At 40.0% G+C, this 24,169-nt stretch overlaps 3 protein-coding genes across 6 annotated transcripts; 1 reads left to right on the top strand and 2 right to left on the bottom strand.

Moving 5' to 3' along the window:
• Nucleotides 1-12: 12 nt before the first annotated feature.
• On the top strand, nucleotides 13-12,410 carry man2c1 (mannosidase, alpha, class 2C, member 1). Its single transcript, XM_072670744.1, has 26 exons — nucleotides 13-182; nucleotides 601-726; nucleotides 812-935; nucleotides 5,201-5,271; nucleotides 5,419-5,596; nucleotides 5,698-5,887; nucleotides 6,044-6,150; nucleotides 6,241-6,351; nucleotides 6,479-6,571; nucleotides 6,683-6,799; nucleotides 6,914-7,009; nucleotides 7,096-7,241; nucleotides 7,447-7,570; nucleotides 7,666-7,787; nucleotides 7,876-7,961; nucleotides 8,491-8,652; nucleotides 8,811-8,893; nucleotides 8,986-9,080; nucleotides 9,424-9,528; nucleotides 10,007-10,163; nucleotides 10,265-10,408; nucleotides 10,849-10,958; nucleotides 11,054-11,133; nucleotides 11,224-11,366; nucleotides 11,451-11,554; nucleotides 12,130-12,410. Exons 1-26 carry the CDS (start codon nucleotides 82-84, stop codon nucleotides 12,242-12,244), a joined length of 3,090 nt encoding a protein of 1,029 aa, XP_072526845.1. The 5' UTR covers nucleotides 13-81; the 3' UTR covers nucleotides 12,245-12,410.
• A 57-nt stretch (nucleotides 12,411-12,467) lies between these two features.
• neil1 (nei-like DNA glycosylase 1) lies at nucleotides 12,468-19,165 on the bottom strand. 4 transcript variants are annotated; one of them, XM_072670770.1, is made up of 10 exons: nucleotides 19,117-19,165; nucleotides 16,483-16,947; nucleotides 15,723-15,842; nucleotides 15,413-15,509; nucleotides 15,243-15,336; nucleotides 13,877-13,998; nucleotides 13,509-13,536; nucleotides 13,362-13,423; nucleotides 13,083-13,281; nucleotides 12,468-12,983 (listed from the first exon to the last, which is right to left on the bottom strand). In XM_072670770.1, the coding sequence occupies exons 2-10, from the start codon at nucleotides 16,932-16,934 to the stop codon at nucleotides 12,874-12,876; spliced, it is 1,284 nt and encodes a 427-aa protein (XP_072526871.1). In that variant the 5' UTR covers nucleotides 16,935-16,947; nucleotides 19,117-19,165; the 3' UTR covers nucleotides 12,468-12,873. The 4 variants fall into 4 exon arrangements, with proteins under 4 accessions (XP_072526871.1, XP_072526878.1, XP_072526864.1 ...); XM_072670777.1 differs by lacking the exon at nucleotides 19,117-19,165 and adding an exon at nucleotides 18,454-18,857; XM_072670763.1 differs by lacking the exon at nucleotides 19,117-19,165 and having other exon boundaries at nucleotides 15,425-15,509; nucleotides 16,483-17,468.
• A 127-nt stretch (nucleotides 19,166-19,292) lies between these two features.
• commd4 (COMM domain containing 4) lies at nucleotides 19,293-22,441 on the bottom strand. The gene is made up of 8 exons (XM_072673678.1): nucleotides 22,363-22,441; nucleotides 22,085-22,156; nucleotides 21,925-21,990; nucleotides 21,800-21,839; nucleotides 21,567-21,686; nucleotides 20,626-20,706; nucleotides 20,300-20,476; nucleotides 19,293-20,153 (listed from the first exon to the last, which is right to left on the bottom strand). The coding sequence occupies exons 1-8, from the start codon at nucleotides 22,363-22,365 to the stop codon at nucleotides 20,113-20,115; spliced, it is 600 nt and encodes a 199-aa protein (XP_072529779.1). The 5' UTR covers nucleotides 22,366-22,441; the 3' UTR covers nucleotides 19,293-20,112.
• Nucleotides 22,442-24,169: the final 1,728 nt, after the last annotated feature.

Genomic DNA, 24,169 nt, shown 5'->3' with positions numbered 1-24,169 from the left:
TCCGGGGGTTAAAGTGCAGTAGATCTCACTGTAAAGCTGTGCAGGAGTCTAGTTTATTCATTTTAATAAGGTTATTTTATCATGTATCACTTACCAGTGCTGAAGAACAGGCGGACCCTGTTGGAGCGGGCAGAGAAGTTTATCTCTCATGTGTATTTCACCGACTGTAACCTGAGAGGAAGGTGGGTTGTGTTGTTTTGCCTATATAGCACTATTATATTAATTCATATTTATTTATATTAAGTCAGCTAGCTAGCTAACGCTGGGGCTGTTTTATGCTTAACAGCAGTGTTTAGTCAGGATAAGCTTGTATTTCGAAATGCAAAACCAAAAGCAATGATCATTTCAGCTGTGGGCGCATGCATGCAGCTCTTTTGAGTGAGTTGCTCTGGATAAGAGCACCTGCTAAACGCCTTAAATGTAAATACTGTATATATGTATATATTTATATTATACAAATATATAGATTATATGTATTTTTGTTATTATTATTATTATTTGAAAAGAGTTACTGTGGCTTTTCTGTCAGATACTTTGGCCCTGTTGACTCCTCTTCTTTATGGCTTACCAGCATTGGTCTTAAATGATCATTCCTTTCAGACTTTATGGAGACACCTGTCCACTTGAGTCCATCTCAGTGTTCCAGACTGCAAAGCGCATCCCCTACTCCGAGGCAGTCCAGCAGAACTTTCAGCCATGCCAAGTTGGTGATGTTTTTGGACCCACGTAAGTTTACAGTTTACACTGAACCTGACCTGTCTCTCAATGGGATCTGAAACACCTCATGCATGACATTTGGTTTTTATGACAGATGGTGGACTTGCTGGTTCAAAATAGCCATGAAGATCCCAGGTGCCTGGAAAGGGAAGGAGGTTCATTTGAGATGGGAGAGTGATGGAGAGGGAATGGTATGGCGAGACCAAGAACCAGTTCAGGTAAATGATTTTTGAATAAATGGGCAACAAAGTCACAGGCTCAGACTTTACTGGATGTATGAGAAGACGTGTATATCGTCTATTTATGTCATTACTACCAAATTGAGCAGTGGTACATTACACTAGCACCCCCTGCCTAATATTGTGAAGGCTCCATGTACCGCCATAGTAGATCTGAGCATTCAGGGCATGAACTCCACAAGACCTCTGAAGGTGTCCTGTAGTATCTGGCACCAAGACGTTCACAGCAGGCCCGTTATGTGCTGAAAGTTGTGAGGTGGGGCCTCTATGGGTCGCATCAGTGAGTCTTAGGTGTCCATGACCCTGTTGCTGGTTGATAGGGTGTCCTTTCTTAGACCACTTAGATAGATAGTAGATACTGATACTGGCCACTGCGTACAAGAAAAGACAGCACGACCTGTTTGATGTTTTTGGCCAATTCATCTAGCCATCACAGTTTGGCCCCTGTAAAAGTCGCTCACATCCTTAAGCTTAATAATTAATTCATTAATATTTTTCTGCTTTTAACACATCACCCTGACTGTTCACTTCCTGTGTAATATATATAATAGATAAAGCTAATTAATGTTTTCCTGTCTGGTAAAGTTGGTGTATAGTACAGAGGTGTGTGTGTATAAAATATTTTTTATTGGTTATACATTAATTATATAATGTTTTATAATTATATATACACAGTGTGTGCAGAATTATTAGGCAAGTTGTATTTGAGAGGATTCTTTTTATTATTGAACAACTATGTTCTCAATCAACCCAAAAGACTCAAATATCAAAGCTTAATATTTTTGGAAGTTGGAGTGGGTTTTTTTTTTAGATTTGGCTATCTTAGGAGGACATCTGTTTGTGCAGGTAACTATTACTGTGCAGAATTATTAGGCAACTTAATAAAAAACAAATATATTCCCATCTCACTTGTTTATTTTCACCAGGTAAACCAATATAACAAAGTTTAGAAATAAACATTTCTGACATTCAAAACCAAATCAGTGACCAATATAGCCACCTTTCTTTACGATGACACTCAAAAGCCTTCCATCCATAGATTCTGTCAGTTGCTTGATCTGTTTACGATCAACATTGCGTGCAGCAGACACCACAGCCTCCCAGACACTGTTCAGAGAGGTGTACTGTTTTCCCTCCCTGTAGATCTCACATTTCATGAGGGGCCACAGGTTCTCTATGGGGTTCAGATCAGGTGAACAAGGGGGCCATGTCATCATTTTTTCTTCTTTTAGACCCTTACTGGCCAGCTACGCTGTGGAGTATTTGGATGCATGTGATGGAGCATTGTCCTGCATGAAAATCATGTTTTTCTTGAACGACTTCTTTCTGTACCACTGCTTGAAGAAGGTGTCTTCCAGAAACTGGCAGTAGGTCTGGGAGTTGAGCTTCACTCCATCCTCAACCCAAAAAGTTCCCACAAGTTCACCTTTGATGATACCAGCCCATACCAATACCCCACCTCCACCTTGCTGGCGTCTGAGTCGGAGTGGAGCTCTCAGCCCTTTACTGATCCAGCCTCTGGCCCATCCATCTGGCCCATCAAGAGTCACTTGCATTTCATCAGTCCATAAAATCTTAGAAAAATCAGTCAAGATATTTCTTGGCCCAGTCTTGACGTTTTATCTTATGTTTCTTGTTCAAAGGTGGTCGTTTTTCAGCCTTCTTTACCTTGGCCATGTCCCTGAGTATCGCACCCCTTGTGCTTTTTGATACTCCAGTAACGTTGCAGCTCTGAAACTGCAAAACTGGTGGCAAATGGCATCTTGGCAGCTTCACGCTTGATTTTCCTAATTTCACAGGCAGTTATTTTGTGCCTTTTTTTTTCAACACGTTTCTTGCGACCCTGTTGGCTATTTGCCAGGAAACGCTTGATTGTTCGGTGATCACGCTTCAAAGGTTTGGCAATTTCAAGACTGATCTCACAATTTTTGACTTTTCAGAGTCCTTCGAATCTCTCTTCTGACCCATTTTGCCAAAGGAAAGGAAGTTGCCTAATAATTAAGCACACCTTATATAGGGTGTTGATGTCATTAGACCACACCCCTTCTCATTGCAGAGATGCACATCACCTGATTTACTTGATCGGTAGTTGGCTTTCAAGCCTATAGAGCTTGGAGTAGGACAGCATGTATAAAAAGGATGATGTGATCAAAATACTCATTTGCCTAATAATTCTGCACACAATATATATATATATATATATATATATACAGTCATGCCCGAAAGTATTCATACCCCTGTCAAAGTTTGACTTAAATTTACTTTTATTTAACCAGAAATTATATTTTTGCCTGGAAATGACACAGGCATCTCCCAGGAGATAACACGATGATGTACAAGAGGCATCATTGTGGGAAAAAAAATTTCTCAGCTTTTATACACATTTGAACAAAAAGTGGCATGTCCAAAATTATTCATACCCTTCTCAATAATTAATAGAAAAGCCTTTATTGGCTATTACAGCAATCAAACGCTTCCTGTAATTGCTGACCAGCTTTTTGCATGTCTCCACTGGTATTTTTGCCCATTCATCTTTAGTGATGAGCTCCAACTCTTTGAGGTTCGAGGGTCTCCTTGCCATCACCCTGATCTTTAGCTCCCTCCACAGATTCTCAATTGGATTCAAGTCAGGACTCTGGCTGAGCCACTGCAAAACATTAATGTTTTTGTCTGCTAACCATTTCTTCACCACTTTGGCTGTGTGTTTTGGGTCGTTGTCGTGCTGAAATGTCCACTGGTTCCCAAGGCCAAGTTTCTCTGCAGACTGCCTGATGTTGTTGTTGAGAATCTTGATGTATTGCTCTTTTTTCATGGTGCCATTTACTGCGATCAAGTTCCCTGGTCCATTGGCTGAAAAACACCCCCAAAACATTAGGTTCCCACCACCATGTTTGACAGTGGGGATGGTGTTCTTAGGGTTGAAGGCTTCTCCTTTTTTACGCCAAATGGTGCACACATCATTGTGGCCAAACAATTCAATTTTTGTTTCATCTGACCATAAAACAGAACACCAGAAGTCTTCTTCTTTGTCCAGATGAGCATTTGCAAAGGTCAAGCGGGCTTTTGTGTGCCTTTTCTGGAGAAGTGGTGTCCTCCTTGGCCTGCGTCCGTGGAACCCAGCAGTGTGCAGTGTCCGTTGAACTGTCTGCCTTGAGATGTCGCCACCAGCAGAGTCCAGATTCACCAGGATGGCCTTGGTGGTGATCCTTGGATTTTTCTTCACCTCTTTCACTATTCTCCTGGCCAGCACAGGTGTCACTTTTGGCTTCCGACCACATCTTCTGAGATTTTCCACAGTGCGGAACTTCTTGTATTTTTTAATAATACTTTGCACTGTAGCCACTGGAACTTGAAAACATTTTGATATGGCTTTATAGCCCTTTCCTGACTTGTGAGCGGCCACAATGCACAGCCGCAGGTCCTTAGTGAGCTCCTTTGTCTTAGCCATGACTGTCCACAAACCAACTGCAGAGAGCTGCTGTTTTTCTCCTGTTGAGTTGATTAAAACAGCTGTTCCCAATGAATCAGGGTAATTAGGATGCTTTAAAACAGCTTGGACTATTTGGAATGGTATAGAACTTTGGATGTTCCCATATACTGTGACAGTTTTCAAAGGGTATGAATAATTTTGGACATGCCACTTTTTGTTCAAATGTGTATAAAAGCTGAGAAATACTTTTTCCCACAATGATGCCTCTTGTACATCATCGTGTTATCTCCTGGGAGATGCCTGTGTCGTTTCAAGGCAAAAATATAACTTCTGGTTAAATAAAAGTAAATTTAAGTCAAACTTTGCCAGGGGTATGAATACTTTCGGGCATGACTGTGTATATATATATATATATATATATATATATATATATATATATATATATATATATATATATATATATATATATAAAACATTATGATATAGATATAATGTTTATTTATTTATTTGTCTTAATTTTATTTCCTTTTTTTGTGTACAAATTCCATTTGTTAATTACATAAATGTCCATAGGTAGCGTTGAATTGGTTGGAAGAAATACTTAATTAAAGATCTTGGAATGAAAAGACAAAAACATTGTGCCATGTGCAAATGTGGGTAAATTTATCAAATAAACATTTGCAGAATAATATAATTGATGTGTGTTTCTTGTAAAGGCTTTGTATAATATAAATTTATTTCCACAGCAAAAACAACAAAACATATACTGTATATTCTATGTATGTATATATGGAATGTACATTGGTTCTGACAGGGATTGACCAAAGATGGTGAAAAGACCAGTTACATCCTGACTGAGTGCTTGACAGACAGTGACCCTCACAGGTTAGTGAACCTCATGGCTTACTGTTTTCCCACGCTTTCCCCATTCACATAAGGGCACAATAGTGCATCAATCTAACAATAAAGATCTTTTGCCAGCAGCAATCTCTGATTCCTTATTTGCTCTTTCTGAACTGATAAATGTTATAGCATCACGCTGTTTGTGGAGTTGGCGTGTAATGGACTTTTTGGGGCCGGACAAGGCTCTATGATTGCTGCCCCTGACCCAAACAGGAAATATAGTCTTCAGAAGGCTGAGCTTGTTGTTTTTAATCGTGAAGTGCAGGAACTTCTCACTGACTTTGAAATGTTAGTGGACATTGTTAAGGTAAGAGAAAGGGTTAAGGGTTAAGAAAAAAGGGTGATCATTTTTAAAATGCTGGATTGACATTTAATTAACCCATAATATGATGTACTCTTGTAACTCAGGTACTAGGTGAAGGAGAGCAGCGTGGCTATCAGGCTTTGTTCACAGTGAATGAGATGGTGAATCTTTGTGACCCAGCCAATGCCGATACTTGGTCTTCAGCCCGGAGTCTTGCCCAGAAGTTCTTCAGCCAGAAGAATGGCCAAAGCCAACACATTGCGCATGCTATGGGCCACTGTCACATTGATTCAGGTCTTACTGCAGTACCTTAGAGCAACTCAAGCATGTATTGTAGTTAGATTCTGTGATTTCTGAGCTCCAGTTTACAATAACTTAACTAATAGATCATTCAGGGGAAAGAAGATGGCACTTATTTACACATAGTGCTGGTGGTTAATGTTTTTACAGCCTGGCTGTGGCCATATGAGGAGACAATCAGGAAGTGTGCCCGCAGCTGGGTCACAGCAGTTCGCTTGATGGAGAAAAACCCAGAGTTTATCTTTACCTGCTCCCAGGTAAGTACATATTTCTCTCATTCTTACCAAGATCTCTAAAAAACCCTTGTGTATTATACACCTACACTTGTATTGGTTTGTTTTGTATAGGCCCAGCAGTTTCAGTGGGTGAGAGACTGGTACCCAGGCCTGTTCTCTCAGATTCAGCACTTTGTGCAGAAAGGCCAGTTTGTTCCAGTTGGAGGCACATGGGTGGAGATGGTGATTATTTTATGTAATTCTTTTTGAACCATGAGAGTGGTGATAAAAAGAAAGCATTTATTACAATAACAGACTAAAAATGTTTTGCATGTCATTTGCAAGTGCATGTCTGATTTTTCTGAATCAGGATGGAAACTTACCTTCTGGGGAGTCCATGGTCAGACAGTTTCTAGAGGGACAGAACTTCTTTAAGGCAGAGTTTGGACAATACTGCAAAGAGGTAAAGCCGTTTTCCTTATTATTAAAATCACACAGCTAATCACCTTTCACTTTATGCTTTTGAAACTTGCTAAATGAGCCATGTCCATCCCCTTTTTCCTCCTTATGAAAGTTCTGGTTACCAGACACGTTTGGTTACTCGGCTCAGCTTCCTCAGCTAATGCAAGGCTGTGGAATCTCCCACTTTCTCACTCAAAAGTTAAGCTGGAACCTTGTGAACACATTTCCAGTAAGACCTCCCACCGTTCTTTCATGTTGAATCTATAAACAATGCTATTGTTTTTACACATACTTTCACCATTATTCATAATATTAAAACACAATGAATCTTCTCTCCTCTCAGCACAACACTTTCTTTTGGGAGGGTATCGATGGTTCCAAGGTGCTGACTCACTTTCCTCCTGGGAATTCTTATGAGATGAAAGGCAAAGTTGAAGATGTAAGCAAACATTTTCCATTAAAAAGAACTAATATTGGTTCCTGCTAGAATATAATTGAACTCCTTGCACTTTGTCTGTCTTCCAGCTAATCAACACAGCCAAGAATAACAAAGACAAGGGGCGTGCAAATCACAGTGCAGTGCTTTTCGGTTTTGGGGATGGAGGTGGTGGTCCCACCCAGCTGATGCTGGACCGACTGCAACGTGTGCAGGATTCAGATGGTCTCCCCAGGTCATTTCCTTCTTCAAATACTGTTTCCTCTAGAGTAGGCATAATACTGTTTGAAAACAGGAAAGTACTGGGTGCAGCTCTGCACAAATGACAATAGTAGCATTTAGCATTGTGGATTTTGAAAGATTATTTTTTTTACTGTCACTTTTATTTTTTTGTTCTGACTGAAAATCAGTTGAACTGGTACATGTATTTGATTTGTCAGGGTCCATATGTCCAGCCCAGATCAACTGTTTTCTGAACTCCAGGCTGACTCAGGCCTACTGTGTACCTGGTCTGGTGAGCTATTCTTGGAGCTGCACAATGGCACTTATACCACACAGGCAAAGGTTTCTGGCCCTCTACTAGAAGAACTGTTGACTGTAGTTCCTGCTTCTCTCAGTCTTGTGAGTTAAAGTGACCAAACTGTATAATTGTGTCACAGATAAAGCTGGGAAACCGTCGGTGTGAGGCTCTTCTGCATGACGTTGAGGTGGCCAGCTGCCTAGCTCTCTGTCAAACAGCAGGTTTCTCATACCCAACAAAAGAGCTCCAGAAATTATGGAGGTGAGTCCTTCACTGAACCGTTGTAGCTGGCATCAGTCGAATGTTTTGAAAAGCTCATGAATCTCATTATGTGCTTCTTTTCTTGCAGACTGCTTCTGCTCAATCAGTTCCATGATGTCATTCCTGGCAGCTGCATTGAAATGGTGGTAGAGGATGCGCTAGAATATTATAAGGGTAAACTTTCAGGGTAAATCTTAAGGGTAAATCTTAATTACACCAAGCCGCACTACTTGGAGTGCTTGGACTTTTTGTGACTTTTAGGGGGGTACAACTTCTGATAACGGATCATATTGGTGTTATCGATGTTATGTTTATGACTTGGTGGTGGTTTTCAAAACAGTTGCTGTCAGGTTCAAACGCATTTTGCATATTTGTGTTGTTATAGTCATTGTTTTGTGTTTAAATGGCAATTTAAATGGTCTTACTATTTATTTACTATAGTTAAACTGTTGGTAAATAATTGGACCCAGGGTTTTAGAGCTGTTCAAGGTTTTTGTCTGTCCTCATTGCATTTTTGTAATATCAGTAAATATTGCCAATATTGGCTGATATCATTGGTTGGGCTCTACTGCACGGCTGCTTGTAGCTATAATCTCAATTATACAATGTTCCTGGTTGGTAATTGAAAACAATAAGTTAAACCTAAGTAACTGTTTTACATAATAAGTCACTGAAAGTGTATTTTAATTGTATTGCATTCAAGAGATTGAAAAGACAGGATCTGGACTCCTGCTTTCTGCCTGTAATGCGCTGAGGTCCAGTCCCGGTTTGGAAGTGGGTTCCAGTACTGCCATTCTCAACACACTCCCCTGGGAACGCACCGAAGTCATAGCATTAAACGAAGATGGCGCTGAGACCAAACTAGGTAGTTGAAAGCTAAGACAATGAGAACCTTTATTCACATGACCTTGTATTTGGACTGGCTGAATTGCTTATTCACTTAAAATGAAAGAGTAGATGATGTATGATTGTCAAGCAGTGCTGTTTAATGAGGCTTATCAGCTCTGCACCTGTTTTGCTTAGCCTTGGTGAAGGCTCCTTGTGTGGGTGTAGCGCCAGTCACTGCGTCTGCTGAGTCTGCGTCTACAGTGTCAGTAACAGTGCAGGTATTATGTTCTGAAATACATTTTTCCATCACAACAAACTACTGTTTTCACCTACACACTAGAGATCTGAGGCCTGGTTTTCTCAATTGCAGGCTGATGGTTCAGTCCAGATGGAGAATGGCCTCCTGCGGGCTGTCTTGGACAACATGGGTCGTTTGGTGTCCCTGCTTTTAGTGCAGACAAACAGGTAAGGTCAGAATCAGAATCTCTTTATTTCACCAAGTATGTTGCACATACAAGGAATTTGTCTTGGTGGGAGCAACACGTATGACAGGTAACAAAAACACAGAACACATTATTTACAATATTAAACTAAAGGAAGGTCATACCAAATGGCACAAGACCTCTCACTGCAAGACCTGAGTCAGATGTACACACAATCCTGGGGGGGGGGGGCTCAAGGCATGATGTTGTATTAACGATGGTGGTGTAAAGGTGAAGTAAACTCCACAACTGTAGGTCATACCAAATGACCAAATGTCCTTATCAAACTGCAGATGACGTTCCTCTGCATTCTGTTTTTGTTATAGAGAGACCATATCTGAGGGTTGTTTTGGAAACCAGTTTGTGGTGTTTGATGATGTTCCATTGTACTGGGACGCATGGGATGTGATGGACTACCATCTTCAGACCAGGTCGGTAAAATTACCCTTTTGTTAAAGCTTCAGAATTGTTTTGATGGTACATTGATCAGTAAAACAAGAGAATGGTGTCTCTATCATTGCCACTCTGGGTCGGGTGCACTGGCTGCTATTAAACTTTGTTAGAGCAGGCACAAGACCGCTCACTGCAAGACCTAAGTCAAATTTATTTACAGTCGTATGATATTACTGTGTCCGTTCATATGGTGACTGTTCTGTAACTATTTACTTAAGCTTATCAACATATGCACATGTACAGCTGTCCAGAGGGGGAGCTCAAGCATTTGTATTTATGATGGTGGTGTGAAGTCAAATACACTCTGCAACTGTAGGGGCAGCCCAGGAGCAAGAGAGACCAATTCTCACATAACACTGTTTTCAGTACACACCACATCACCAGATACTACTTGTAGGGGATTTTACAGGTTTGTTTTGTGCTGTACAGTGCAGGTCTCACACCTTCTGTTTTCAGGAAGCCAGTAGTGGATATGACCCAACCTGTTGAAGTGGTGAACGCTGGTGGGCTGCGAGGTAGCGTCAAATTTTCCCTACGAATCAGTGGAAAAAGCAGCATAACCCAGGAGGTTATACTAGATGCCAACTGCCCATACATCAAGTTCCAAACAAAAGTAAGGGCAACACAGTAAACTGTAACATAACTGAGAAGTTGTTAATCTCAGAAATTGAGAGCAAAGCCTTATGTATGGACTTTTCTTTTTCTCTTTTTTAGGTGGACTGGGCAGAGGCCCATAAGTTTCTGAAGGTGGAGTTTCCTGTGCAAGTGCGAAGTCCCTATGCCACCTATGAGATCCAGTTTGGTCACCTGCAGAGACCTACACACAGAAACACCTCCTGGGATTGGGCTCGCTTTGAGGTGCATATAGAATATATAGCCATACAAATACATTGTGTACAGGTTGTATAATGGTAAATATTTTATATAAAGTTGCAAGATTAAAACTTACAGCGTGGCAAGCATGCTTTTGGGCAAACCCTGTCAGAATTTCTTGTTCTGTTAATCTGGCCTTCTCTAACAATGATTGTCAGAAAGCCATAGCCCTAACAAGCTAATAAAGATCTAAGACCTCCATAAAAGGTCCCTGAGAGTGCCTGAAGAGCACGGTGCTGTTGCCCTTTTTTTCTAAAAATGTAAAAATTAATACAATAATCTTGTGTTTGAGCTTTAACTTCTTGCCTTTTGCTGGTCCGATCTACTATTTCTACTATTAAGGGACACATGTTCACCAGAATTTTGAAGTGCACTGTATGTGAATTTGAAGATTTTTATGTGTGATTTTAAATTCAAACCTACAGGTCTGGGGCCATAAATGGGCTGATCTCTCAGAGCATGGTTTTGGCGTGGCTCTTTTAAATGACTGCAAATATGGCTACTCCGTTCATCAGAACGTCATGACTTTATCCTTGTAAGAATAAACACTTAATCACACAATCAGCATATTTTATGCTCTTAAGACTCAACATTCCACCTGTTTATACTGCTGCTTATAACTGCCCTCAGATTACGAGCCCCAAAAGCTCCTGATGCCAATGCTGACATGGGACATCATCAGTTCACATATGCAGTGATGCCACATGCAGGTGGGCCCATTGAAATGTGTAGGGGGAAAGAACACTGTGATCCAACCGTAAATAGGCAAAAATATAAGGAACTTTATGGCTTTCCAACAGGCTCTTTCCAGGAAGCGTCAGTCATACAGCATGCATACAACTTGAACTTCCCGCTGCACCTGATTCCTGATGTCAAACTTGCCCAGCCCCGGAGTGCGTTCACTCTAAATACATCAGCTGTCATACTGGAAACGGTGAAGCATGTACGTAGGCTGGAAATGACCTTACAGTGACTTCTGTTAGTTTCCTACCTGTTAGCGCTGAATCTGCTTTTCTGTCTCCTGTAGGCTGAAGGAAGGAAGAACGCTCTTGTCATTCGCCTGTATGAGTCCCATGGAAGCAGCGTATCCGCAGTGCTGTCTACTTCCCTTCCAGTGCAAGAGGCTTGGCAGTAAGTTTTATTAGTGTAGATGCATACTGCATCCCTTTAAAGTACTTTTTAAGTGGTCACCAACAAGATATGTGTGTTTTGTCCAGTATAAATCTGACAAGAATCCTGTAATTCAAGTAAAGGAAATCTTTATCTTTAATCTTTTTTTAATGAACACACACTTGCACTAGTGAATAAAAGCAGTGAGAACACACACCTGGGGCGGTGGGCAGCAACCTCAGCGCTAGAGGGGTAATGCGCCTTACTCAAAGGCAGTCACTTCCCGACCTCCTATGTTCGGCCTGTCCAGGGCACTGAACAGGCAACCTTCTGGTCCGATGCCCACTTCTCTAACCTTTATGCAACTGCCCCGTAAACCAGTGATCCCCTAGTAATTGTAGTTATAGAAGCTCATGACATGGCAATGAAATCTACAATGGATTTGGCTTCAAACTATGCTGTTTTGGTTACAGTCACATGACTTTTCAATCCAGGTTATCTTTAGTAAATTGGGAGAATTACACTTAGTCCATTAGAAATCAGTCAGTAAATCCATTACAACTGACTACAATACAGCTTTCCTCTTTTGACTGCAGCTGTGACCTGTTGGAACGCCCTGATCCCACTCATCCTGCTGTACTGGCTGGTTCGGAGATCTCTCTTACTTTTAAACCCTTTCAGATCACCTCACTCCTGTTACAACTGCAGTGAGCATGGAACGGCTGGCTGGTGACATTTTAAAAGGATACTTTTATAGTAAATATGATGCTTTTTTGTATATTTATATTGTGTTAAATGTTATAATGTAAAATTTTGCTTTTGGAATTTCTGTAATGGTTTTTAATTTTTTACTAATAAATTGTTTTAGCATTTTAAATGAAGGATTGTCTGCAGTGTTTTGTAAATCATATAAACATGTTAACTACAAATCTCATTTCATGAGGCAGGATACAGGCTTTAATAGACAGATTAAAGTATAAAAATACAAAACCGTATCAGTGGTCCCACACCATAGTTGATGTTAGCCTTTTTCAGCTTTCCTGATGCTTTGGAAATTTGTTCAAGAAAGCATCTCTCTTACTGCACAGTTTCGCCCTGAAATAAAGGTGCTTCAAATGGTTCTTTGAGCAAAGAACCACTTTTGAAAAATAACTATTTTCTAACAGAGATGTTTGAGCGTAAAGAACAAACATCAAGTGTAATGTTCCAACTTTAAATTTTAAATGTCCTATACACTCACATCTCTAATACAAACATGGTTCTTCATAGAACCAAATGTAGGTCATCTTTACTACTTTTTTACTAATATCTAACATGTAGACCACTTTTAAAATCTGCTCTTAAACTGCTGTACTGCTCTTCCTCCGAGATCTAGTTGTTTTTTTAACTGTGGTGTTGATTTCTTGTCCACTCTGCCTTCTTGTGCCCCTAGTCTTGCTTGTCTGGGGCCCTGAAAGAAACCAAAAAACAGAAAGGATTTCTGTTAGTAATGTTGGTTACTTCGACTAAAGTGGTGAAAATAAATGAAAAATCTAAGTCTGAAAATCACCTGTGACGCTGATCTTTTTGCGTGTTATAGATTTTTTGTTGCAATCAGCTTTTTCTGCATCAAGTCCGTTCTTGTTCCCATTTTGTCTTCTGGTGCTGGTCCGTCTATTTGGCACATCATCTTCCATTTTTACTGTTCCAGAGTCTTTCTTCAGAGGCTTTTCCTTTGAAACGGTCCCAGTCCGCTTCTTTTTTGCGGCCTGAAGAGACAAATGATATAGTACATGTGCAGCAAAATACATTTGCTTGCAAGTTACTGCATGAAGGACGTGAAGCTCACCTTTGTTGTATTCGTGTAGTCGTGTTCACCTTTCCGTCTTCTACTCTTGGAAGATTTGGAACCTAAATAGTGAACAGTAGCTTCGATCAGTATTGACTAAGATTTCTGTTTGTCAGCAACAACAAAAACAACTACTTAGTAAATTACCTTTAGGTGCCATTGGTCCAGGATCACCCTAAAAAGCATGAGAAAGTTAGTTATTAATTATGAAGTCCTATAACTAGATCTAAAAGGTGCTTTAGTCAAGATTCAATAAATATCACTTCTAGTGGTGAAACCATGTTTTTCTAGCAAAAAAGACTGAGATGAGGGGTGAAGTAATGGGGAGTTGAGATGGGGGTGGAGTAATGGGCAAGTGAGGAGATGGTGGTTGAGAGTGTTTACAACAGGTTTTCTCAGGCACCTAATGCACATATGATGATGTAATTGCTAAACTTACGTTCTACATATTTCACAATTTATTTGAAGTATGAATGGGCAGGGAGACTAATACATCTTTAATTTATGAAAATCACCTTAAACCATATGGTTCTTCCATTGTGATCAGTTCTGGAGTTCATCCCATCCACATAGTAACACTGCAACCAGGCCTCAAATTCTGTAAAATCTGCCTTCACTGGATCATAACCTTTTCCACCTAAAAGATTGTAGAACAACTAATAAAATGATAATGCTCAGATATATGTTAATACAGTTTCAGGTAAAGAAGACTTCAATTGCATGAAGCTTTTGAGTCTCAAACAGTCTGCTTGACAATGCAGTTAATTTTTTGCCCCAAACATCTACACACAATCGTTAATAATTATGCAATAGAAAAATGCTATTAAATTGCAGACGGTTTTTGTTTTACTGACAAAATTAGGTTATTTAGATCCACCAATATCTAGTTTTTTTTTTTTACTTGAGTGCTGTGCTGTAAAAAAATATCCACAAATCCTGATGCTGCCACCACCATGCTTCACTGTAGGGATGGCATAAGCCAGGAGATGAACAGTGTCTGGTTTGCTCCCAGACATCATGCTTGATATTCAGGCCAAAAAGTTCAGGTTAGATTCATCAGATCAGAGAATCTTGTTTCTCATGATTTAAGCAGCTTCTGGGTGCGGATTTTACTAAGCCTTTTACTAAGGGGTGGCTTCTGTCTGGCCACTCCACCATAAAGGTGTGGTTTATGTAGCACTGCCTGGATAGAAGGTTCTCTTATCTTCACAAGCATACACTGGAGCTGTGTCACAGTGACCCTCGGGTTCCTGCTCACCTTCCTGGCCAGAGCCTATCTTCCCGATCACTCAGTTTGGCCAGGCCTAGAAGGATTCTTGGTGGTTCCAAACTTCCTCCATTTATGAATGACTGAGGTCACTGTGCTCTTTGGGACCTGTACATTGTTCTGTACCCTTCTCCAAATACATGCTTTGACACGATCTTGTTTCTGAAGTCTGACAATAATTCCTTCGACCCCATGGCTTTACATTTGCTCTGATATGCACTGGCAACTGTGAGACCTTATATAGGCAGTTGTTGTCAATCTCCAATAATATCCAATGAACTGAATTTACAACAGGTGGACTTTAATTAGGTAGTAGAAACATCTCGAGCAGTATTGGTGAAAACAAAATGCACCTTATATCAAATCAAAGGGTGTGCACACTTGTGTACATATGATATTTTACATTTTGATTTTGTGTAAGATTTTGTGAACTCAATCAATTAGTAGAATAAGTCTTTAACATAAAACGTGGAGAGGGTGAAAGGGGTGTACAGACTTTCCAGCTTGTCAGCTAGTCTACTTTAATAAAGGATTGATTAGATAAACTAGGTTAATTTATGCATACACACACACATTCCCACTCTTACAAAGATTACACAAAAGGCATATTTTACCAAGGTTAATCACCTCCAGTGGCACAGTGTGACAGAGAGAGAGGATGTCTGGACTCTCAGTTTTCATGTTCCTCTTCCCAGCTGCATCACACTTCTGAACATGAGAAAGAACACAGCTGTTAAGAAGCACATGACCATCATTTCTATCACAGAGATAGTTCCACCTCTACCTCTGCCCCTGCCTGTTTAACATCCTTTGCGTCTTGATCTTCTGGCACGAGTCCTTCTAGCACAGTCCTTGCCTTAATGAAGGGAGGGATGTTTACTCTGAAATGGGAGCGGACAAAAATGAGTCTTTGTTCTCAAATCTAAGCTGCACATGTTCAAGGTCTAGATTGTCAGCAACATGGGTCAATGCATGCATCTCAGTGATGAAGTGGCCAAGTTGTTTGTCAGAATGAGAACCATTACGTATTTTTCTCGGTGGAAATAACTAATGAAGTAGGCGTCTCAGTGGACACCGAGCAATGAAGTCAGTACCTGTACAGAATCTCTGCTCGCAAGTAGTTCCCAATCCCGTTGAAGTACTTCTGATTTAACAGAACCTCACAGATGGGCCTGTCGAATGCCTTGTCTGACAGGTTGGACAAAACATTCTGCCTGAAAGGAAGAGAACATACCAAATGCAGTATCAGCATGATAATACATATAGTGGCTTATTCATTGAATTCAAGGACGGGTTTGGCCATTTCTGTATAAGTAAATGGTTAAGCTCAGTCTTTCAGACTGGTCCTGAATCCTGGTACCTTTTAAAGGAACCACAGAAAGCTATCAGCCTATAGAAACAGCTATGGATAATTATGTTCCTTGATGGCTGAGATAGTGGTTCAAGGTAAATCTGTTAAAAAATGTCATGTAAACTCAACCATGGTAGAGAGGTACAAGTAGGGCGCTGCAAGGCAATCAGAACTTTGCTTTGCTTTCAGATTTAACACTATTTTACCACTGTTAACATTACATCTAAAATTCTTTAATAAAAACTTGGGGATTCACTTGGGGTTTGGGACATTAAAAAAGTCTATATTATGTTTTAGACATGGCAACCTCCAGTTTCCAACACCATCACTGTAAAGTATCAGTTGAATGTACCATTTCACATTAAACTAGTCTGAGTTATCTTCTTCTTCTTCTTCTTCTTATTATTATTATTATTATTACAGTCTGTTTTGTTTTGGGCTTTTTTAAAAAATCAGTGCAATTGAACTCGGTAACTGTGGCTACCAACTTTTGCAGTCCCTACCTGAAGCGCTCATACTCAAACATGACACATGGTCCTCTGTCTCGTTGCCAGGTCCCATTAGGTTGCCAGCTGCCAAATCTGCGAGCGTCTACGTAACTCAGCACTCTCTGAGGGTCCTCCCTGGTGTAGAATTGAACATGGGCATGCTTTGGGAGGTCCTCCACAGTTGTGAAACGGAAATAACCAGACATTCCAAAACGAAAGACCACATCCATGGGCGACTGCTCTTCCTCTGCTTTCAATTTGCTTTTCGTGTCACTCTTGATGGGCGTGAGTGTGAGACAAACTTCCTTCCCTCTGGACACTGCACTGATGCGATATGCATCGCTGGAAAAGGGCACTTGTGGTCCTTTGCTGACCTCAGACTTGGCAACAGCTCCAGTGAAAACCACACCTGTACACACTTTGTTCACAAACAGGCTGGCCAAGTGGAGCTCGGGACCCTCTGGCATTGTCCTTTGGAGACTATGGGTAAAAAAAAAACACATCAAATCTGACAAGAACTCACAGGTCATTAAAGCAGCAGTATGCTTTAATGACCATAATTCTCTTTTACACCACTCACATAAATGGTGTAAATGTGCATTTGCAAAGATGAGAGATACAGAAGCAGCATCTGAAGTGAAAGAAGCACATGGACTAACAAGGTAAAGTAATATTATGGGAGTTTACACCATAGGTGGAGCAGGGGGTGGGTTATAGGGCTGAAGCCCTGAATGTTTTCTCCAAAAGCCTCAATTTGTTTTTAAATAATCAAACTTTTTAAATAATTTCCCCCTCAAATCTATTGATCTGTTGTATTGTGTGTTGTTCAGTGGATCATCTTAGTGAGCAAGCTTGCCAGTAGGTAGCTAAGTAACTATGGATATAAGAATCGACTGGTGAACAGCAGAAAGATGTTGTTTCAGGCGAGTCCACCGAGAGTGGGTGATCACAACCTACTGTACTGTGTGTGAAAATGAATGTAAAACTAAGAAACAGGAAATAGCTTTTCACACATCTAAAGATATCTACAATAGTTTGAATGTAATGAAGTTAGTTAAAGATAGCACAGTTACTGTGCTGATAGTAGATAGATTAAGCAAACTTAGATTACAGCATTTTATTAACATTAGAAGGGAAGGAGCAACTCCAGTTAAAAGGGAGTATAAAAGGAAAGAGTGCACTTAGGGAAGAAAAGCTAGTGGAGAGCGAGCAAAGATGGAGTGGACTGAATGAAGATGCTTGACAGTAATTTGAGCAGTTATTGCAGTATTTCTGATAGCTCTCAGCATTTAAATGTAGAAAGTTGCAGAAACATGCAGAACAAAGACATTAAACAGAAAGTCAAGATAATAGAGAGAGAGGAAGAAGGACATACATGAAGGACAGACAAGGAGGAGAACAACAAGAAACTAGTGAAAACGACCTCAAACGAGCAAGAGAGTGAAGAAGAGTAGAGGTGAGGCAGCAAGACAATTAAAATGTATTGAGGTAAGAACGGTCATGGAGATTTGGGCTAAGCCCCCTGTCCCCATTTCACACAAATATGACTTAGGTTACGCTACGTTATGCAATTCTCATCTTGTGCAGCTTCACCAAAGTTACAGAGTGCAGTAGCAGCAGGTCAGGCCTGGACTGGCAATGACAGAGAAGCCATTCTTTCTAGCACAGGTCAGTGTAAGACTATTTTTTAAGGTCATGAATTATATTGTTCTGTACAGTCAGCTTGTGATCACAATGTTTGACAGCAAAAGTTGATTTCTTGAGATCATAAATGTACATCTCATGATCTCGAGATAAGCTTTTTTTTGTCACCATCACAACTCATGATCCAGACTTGTTCTTCTTAAGAAAAAAGTCAGGATAATGAGGAAACAACTTGTGTTATTTTGTGATCACAGAAAATTGTATTAATGGGATAACTTTATAGAATATTCATGGACTTTCTGGACATTCATTCATTAACAAACAAACAAACAGCCACCTCACCAGCTACTTGTAGGGGCAAATGGCCTACACGGAATCACCACGGCCTGTTTTTGGGATGATCCCAGTTCTCAAAATTGCAATTTTCTTATTTCGTAACTTTATGTGTATGAAATCGCTAAATGCGAATATTTGTTTTACTACACGGTTATAAACGCGCGGCATTTAGCTAATTATCTGGGCCGCATGCTTTATTATTTTAACATAACTTTATCGTATAGCATACATAACTACATCTAGATACATAGAAATAAATAAATCGCTAATCAAGGAACTATTTTAACGCCAGCCTAAAAGCCAGCTCGCAGCACTGCAGCCAAACACGCGCCAGATTCCAGGAAGCGCTCAGTTGTCCTCACACTGCTGGATCTGCGAGCACGCTTTAAGGTGGCTGAAAAATCCTGGCTCGCAGTTTTCATGAGTGCAGCATAATTTCCTGTGCCAGGTCAAAAGGGCGATGCGAAGTTGTTACACAAGAGTCCAGCAGCCTCTCAGTGTGCAGAGCAAGCTTCCTAACGTGAACAGGAGCTAGCTAGCACTAGCTGTACGGAGTTAATTCTGGAAAAGCAACACATTGCTTTTGTTATAGCCTCACAGATCACAGACAGTGCTCCATAACACCTCCTTTAAGATTTAGCTAACGTTAGTAGAAAACTACACACTTACCTGCTGCAAGATGAGCTCTGTTTGTATTATCATGCGGTTATGTTTACGAAACGGAAGCGCAGGGGCTGACGGGAGCTGTAGTTTTATTTTTCCATTTAACTATTAAGCTCTCAGGAAGCTTTGATCTTCTGACATAAACAGCATTACAAAATAAAGCCACACTCTGGAAACCAGCATAAAGAACTTAATGCTGAAAGTTAGATTATTTATTTTTGTAAACATTAATAAAAATATACAAAAATGTACAAAATGTTTTTTTAAAGCACACACAGTGAATCTGGTTGAAGGAATCAGCATGGATGCAAGCGGGTGCTTTGATGCTTGTAGCAATATTATACATTTAGCAAGACAGCTTCATATATTCACATTCTGAATTACTTATATAGCCTACATCTCCTACTTGTACAAAACTGAATATTACTAATGCGCCAAAGAACATTAATGTCACATTCATTCACACAGATGTCCCAATCATAAAATAATTACACGACAGAAAGAAAACTTGTATTATACAGTATACAGTACCGTGCAAAAGTCTTCTAGGCATCTAGGCAAACTGTGTTAAATAAATGATCAATGAAATTAGTGTTTTCTGACTTTTAAAAACATATTACATTACAATAATGTCTAGCTTCAAATTTCTTCTTAAATGATCCCAACTGTCACATTGTTCCCACCAGCAGCTCACCTGAATGTAGTTACCATCCAATCATTGTGGATAATAACTCCAATTAATACAAGTACATCTGCATTATGCCTTTAAGCCCAATTGTCTCCCAACCATGGCCCGGACACATAAAATCACTAATGTCATTATTTGTGAGTATTTTTTGTATTTATTGTAATTTATTGTTCTTTTTGTCTAAACTAAACACTTAGTAGCCCAATAAACAGTTTTTAAATGTAACCGTTTAAGGTGCCTGAAACATTTGCACAGTAATACTTCATTATAATTATCAGGGGGTTTTTTTTATATAAGGAAAATGCATGGTTGATTCACTGCAGTGCATTCATCATAGCTTGAGCTTGTTTGAGTTCTAAAAAGCAAGAGACAAAAGGATATAGATTAATACAGATTAATTAATAGCATACTTCTATACACCAATTAAACCAACAACTAAAATCTTTAAATATCCAAAACTGGAAAAAAAGAAGTCTAACAACAATAAATGCTCATTCTTACCTGTTAACAACACTCTGAACTTGTCTGCACTGACAGTGACTACAGTTGTTTCTGTGGAACCAGACTCTGGGTGCTGAGCCTGGAGCCTAAGCTGGACCGTGGGCTCGTTCACCTCCTTCAGTTCACTGGAGCTCAGAGTGTAGTCCACCCTCCAGTTCACTGCCTCCAAACGACCCACTGAACACACAGTGAAGAAGACCATTTATGCCACACAGGTTCACCACTTCTCAGCAATTGCTTACTGACAGGCAACCAGCAGCATGCAATTATGACTTGAGATTATGTCCAGTCTATGTAGTTTCATTCCCACAGTGCGCGATACTTACAACGTAGACTGCTCTCCTTCAGCTTCTCTTGCAGAGCTGCATGCTTGTCCTCATAGGACTTACACAGTCCTGTGGTGTGCTCTACAAAATATACACACTCAATCACTCACCCAGTAAGGTAGTCGAATACAAATCTCTACACAAATAATAATAATAATAATAATAATATTTGTGAATTTCCCCACTGCGGGACTAATAAAGGACTCTTATCTTATCTTATCTTATCTTATCTTATCTTATCTTATCTTAAATCCACTTCACTGCTGAACCAAATGTACATGTCAGTAAGTAGAGACAATGTTGAGAAGGTTGAATTTGAGCAGTGGTTTCCAACCATGGCCCTGGAGTACCCATCCTGCACATGTAAGCCAACTAATCAGGCTTTTCCCAAAAGTAAAATCACACATAGCTGCAATACAAAGATGCATTTAGGGAAAGTGGCGTCAGTTAATTACAAAGTCGTTCTTGAGGTCGAGTTTGAACTCATCGGCCGATACACAATACAGATCACATACCTTCTCGGTTATCCTTATATGGAAGACTACCTGGACCTGGACTACCTTACTCGCTGAGAGATGATGACAGGTCAAAGGCACCACAGTTACTGTTTGCTATGATTTGTGCATCACATCTGTAAGATACTCTGATTCTGAGTATACCAGCAGTACGGGAATCGGGTTCAGTGAATGGAGCGGTCCTGTGGATCATACTAATTATCCGATACTAGATCCAGCTAATTTTGTCACTATCGGGACCAATCGAGTCATTTCGAGATATCCAATTCTATTATTGGATGAGACTGGTGACAGTCTAAGCCTTGCATCTACTATTGTGAACTAAAGAAGCACACATGAGATCTTGACAAGCTGACATGTCTGGGCAAGGGATGCATCATATTAACATGATAACTGTTTCTTTAACAGTTCAGTTCCAGATCTTACCCTTGGGCAAGCCTAGCTGCTGAAGTTCACTGGACAGAGATTCACCATCAACGTCATGCTTTGCAGCACTGGAAAGAATAAAGCTCAGCACCGCAACACTGGCTTTAATATCTCCACTCTCTGGAACACAAACACACATAGTCCTTAAGATAATCATGTCTGTCATAACAAACATACACCACCACCACAACAACAACAACAACAACAACAACAACAACAACAACACTACTCACCAAATTTGGCATCAGTGGTCAACTTTGAGACTTTGTCATACTAAAAATAAATCATTATACAGTCAATAATCCAGAGAGCATACACCATGGAATAAATGTGTGTGTGTGCGTTTGTGGACACTTACATCAATGCCTTCATCAAGGAGGTCTTTTATAACCTGAACGCAGAGTAGTTTCATCTTGACGCTCGACTGAGGAGCGAGGAGAGAGAAATTGAGCATGGTGTTAGGGGTGATCTGTATGTGAACAGACAGGGCTTACATGAAAGGCGTTAAGTTACTCAACTATTCGTGCTAATGTGCTGATTTCAGCCAACACCCAGTCCGGGCAGTCCAAATCTCCACAAAACCGGAACCGCTGAAAGAACAGAGGAGCGAGAGACTTAATGACAGTTCTCAGCTAACTCAGCTAACACTGCTACAGCCGACACCAATAAAACCGCCAAACCAAGACACTATGGATCCACAACACACTGATCTTCACACGAAGCATCAAGAAGGCAAATGAAATGTTGAACAAGTCTCCCACAAAGAAAATCAAACATAAAATAACAAATTAGTCACCATGGTCTCCTATAGCTAGTCCTCTCAGGCGCTGCTCCTTCTTCTTCTTCTCCACGCTGGCTGACACGGCTCCGTTACCGCCACCTAGTGCTTAAGTAAAATAAATAAATTAATGTAAAAATATTGAAGGGGTTTTACTTTTTTACTAACTAATTTTACATAAAAAAAATAACATTTTCATGCCAATATTAAAAAAAAACATAGGAATTTAGACAAAGGTTTTCTTGAAGGATCCACTATTTCACTAGACACAGTCCTCCTGGTGTGTCCAGCAGGCTTTAACTCTGTGTGTGATTGATTTGATGATTTAAGAGCTCTGAACCAATATTTGATCAACTTTGTGGTTCCAGCGAAACAGAACCACAAACTGATTTGTGTTTATTTACATTTACATTAGACCATTTTTACCCCCTGGTGAAAAGCAGTTTGACCAATGGTTACATGTAGATGCAGGTGCATGTGGATGTTGTTGTGGTGGACAAAATGGACAAAATCTGTACATATAATGTGTGACGACTCAGACCAGACATTTTATGCAATTTATGAAATCCCGTCCGAAACCATTTTTCCCATGGGGGAAAAAAGAAACGGCCACTGCAGGTGTGGACGACATGGGCAGCCACCCAGAATGGCATCTTGCCTGGGTACTGTGAGCTACTACCAGGCCAAAAGTCTCCCACTGAGATGTAGAGATGGGCAGGGTGTGTCAGTAATAAAACCTCATGCTTCAACTTTTCATCTCTCTGACCTGGCTATGTGCTTCTGTCCCTGTTGTTTGCCTCCTCCCCATTTCTCCGCCTTTTCCTTACTGTATCCAGTGTTATTAGTAGCTAGCCCCACCCCTTTTGTTATTATCACCATGTGTCTTTATTTTAGTCCATGTGCTTGCATTTACAGCAGTCTCTTCTCAATCCATGTCTATGCCAGGTTAACCTCAGAGACAGAACTATTAGTACCTGACAATGATAATAAGAGGGGCAGAGCTATATAGGTTACAAGTGAATTTAGGCCACCCTATGGAAGCCTAAAGGTTAGATAAGCAGGCTTGGGAGCGGAAGGTCACTGGTTCAATCTCCAGGACTAACATGGCAGAGGTGCCATTCAACCAACCTAACCCTGACTTCCCAGATGCTGAGGTGACTGTTCTCACAGCCCTTATCACTAATGTGTTCAGTGTGCATGTATTCAGTGCCACATGTGGGTTATATGTGGAGGTTGAATTCAGCTTAAATCAACCCCTGCAGTAAAGAAATACCACAATGCCTCTGCTATAAAAGGGAGAGTTTGAAATAATTCAAATGCATTCTGCTCAATTTTTACTAATTAATAAACAGAACGTTTTTTCCCACTACTTTAAAGTAGATATTTATTTATACATACATACTTGAACCCATAATGAAATTATTAATGATCTTAAACAATGATTAAATTATATATAAATAACAACTAAATCTGATAAATGAAAGAAATACAAATTAGTTACATAGAAACAAGAAAATCAGATTAAGAAAGCCCACCTCCTTGGGGATTATCCATGCACTGCATGCAATAATAATAATAATAGCAACACAGATCCGTACGTTTGAAATTGTAAGTCAACTTTTAAAGGCAACTCGGAGTTTTGGGGGTGTAACAGTTTTGTGTAAATAGGACAAAAGAGCTTTAGTGCAAAGTGTTATTTGATTTATTTTAATTAATAAATGGTCAGAAGGTCAAATAGACTCTTCAGTTTAAAAGAATTTGAATTTTTATTTTATTTGATGGTTCAGGCTTTTAAAATGTTAAAATTAAATCACAACAATTTACA

The sequence above is a fragment of the Salminus brasiliensis genome, chromosome 2 (assembly GCF_030463535.1).
Source record: "Salminus brasiliensis chromosome 2, fSalBra1.hap2, whole genome shotgun sequence".
NCBI lineage: Eukaryota > Metazoa > Chordata > Actinopteri > Characiformes > Bryconidae > Salminus > Salminus brasiliensis.
The sequence above is the reverse complement of the archived record's forward strand: the minus strand, read 5'-3'. Positions and strand labels throughout refer to the sequence as shown.

Coding starts and splice junctions, on each gene's coding strand:
- man2c1 (XM_072670744.1), top strand. CDS start 82: ATGTATCACTTACCAGTGCTGAAGAACAGGCGGACCCTGTTGGAGCGG. Junction 6,800..6,913: donor ACCTTGTGAACACATTTCCA/GTAAGACCTCCC, acceptor CTCTCCTCTCAG/CACAACACTTTCTTTTGGGA. Junction 8,653..8,810: donor TGGCGCTGAGACCAAACTAG/GTAGTTGAAAGC, acceptor TGTTTTGCTTAG/CCTTGGTGAAGGCTCCTTGT.
- neil1 (XM_072670755.1), bottom strand. CDS start 16,997: ATGACCTGTGAGTTCTTGTCAGATTTGATGTGTTTTTTTTTTACCCAT. Junction 15,843..16,482: donor TTTGAGTATGAGCGCTTCAG/GTAGGGACTGCA, acceptor TCTTCCTTTCAG/GCAGAATGTTTTGTCCAACC. Junction 13,537..13,876: donor GAAGAACCATATGGTTTAAG/GTGATTTTCATA, acceptor CATGCTTTTTAG/GGTGATCCTGGACCAATGGC.
- commd4 (XM_072673678.1), bottom strand. Junction 21,840..21,924: donor TCCTTGATGAAGGCATTGAT/GTAAGTGTCCAC, acceptor ATTTATTTTTAG/TATGACAAAGTCTCAAAGTT. Junction 20,477..20,625: donor GAAGGAGAGCAGTCTACGTT/GTAAGTATCGCG, acceptor CTGTGTGTTCAG/TGGGTCGTTTGGAGGCAGTG.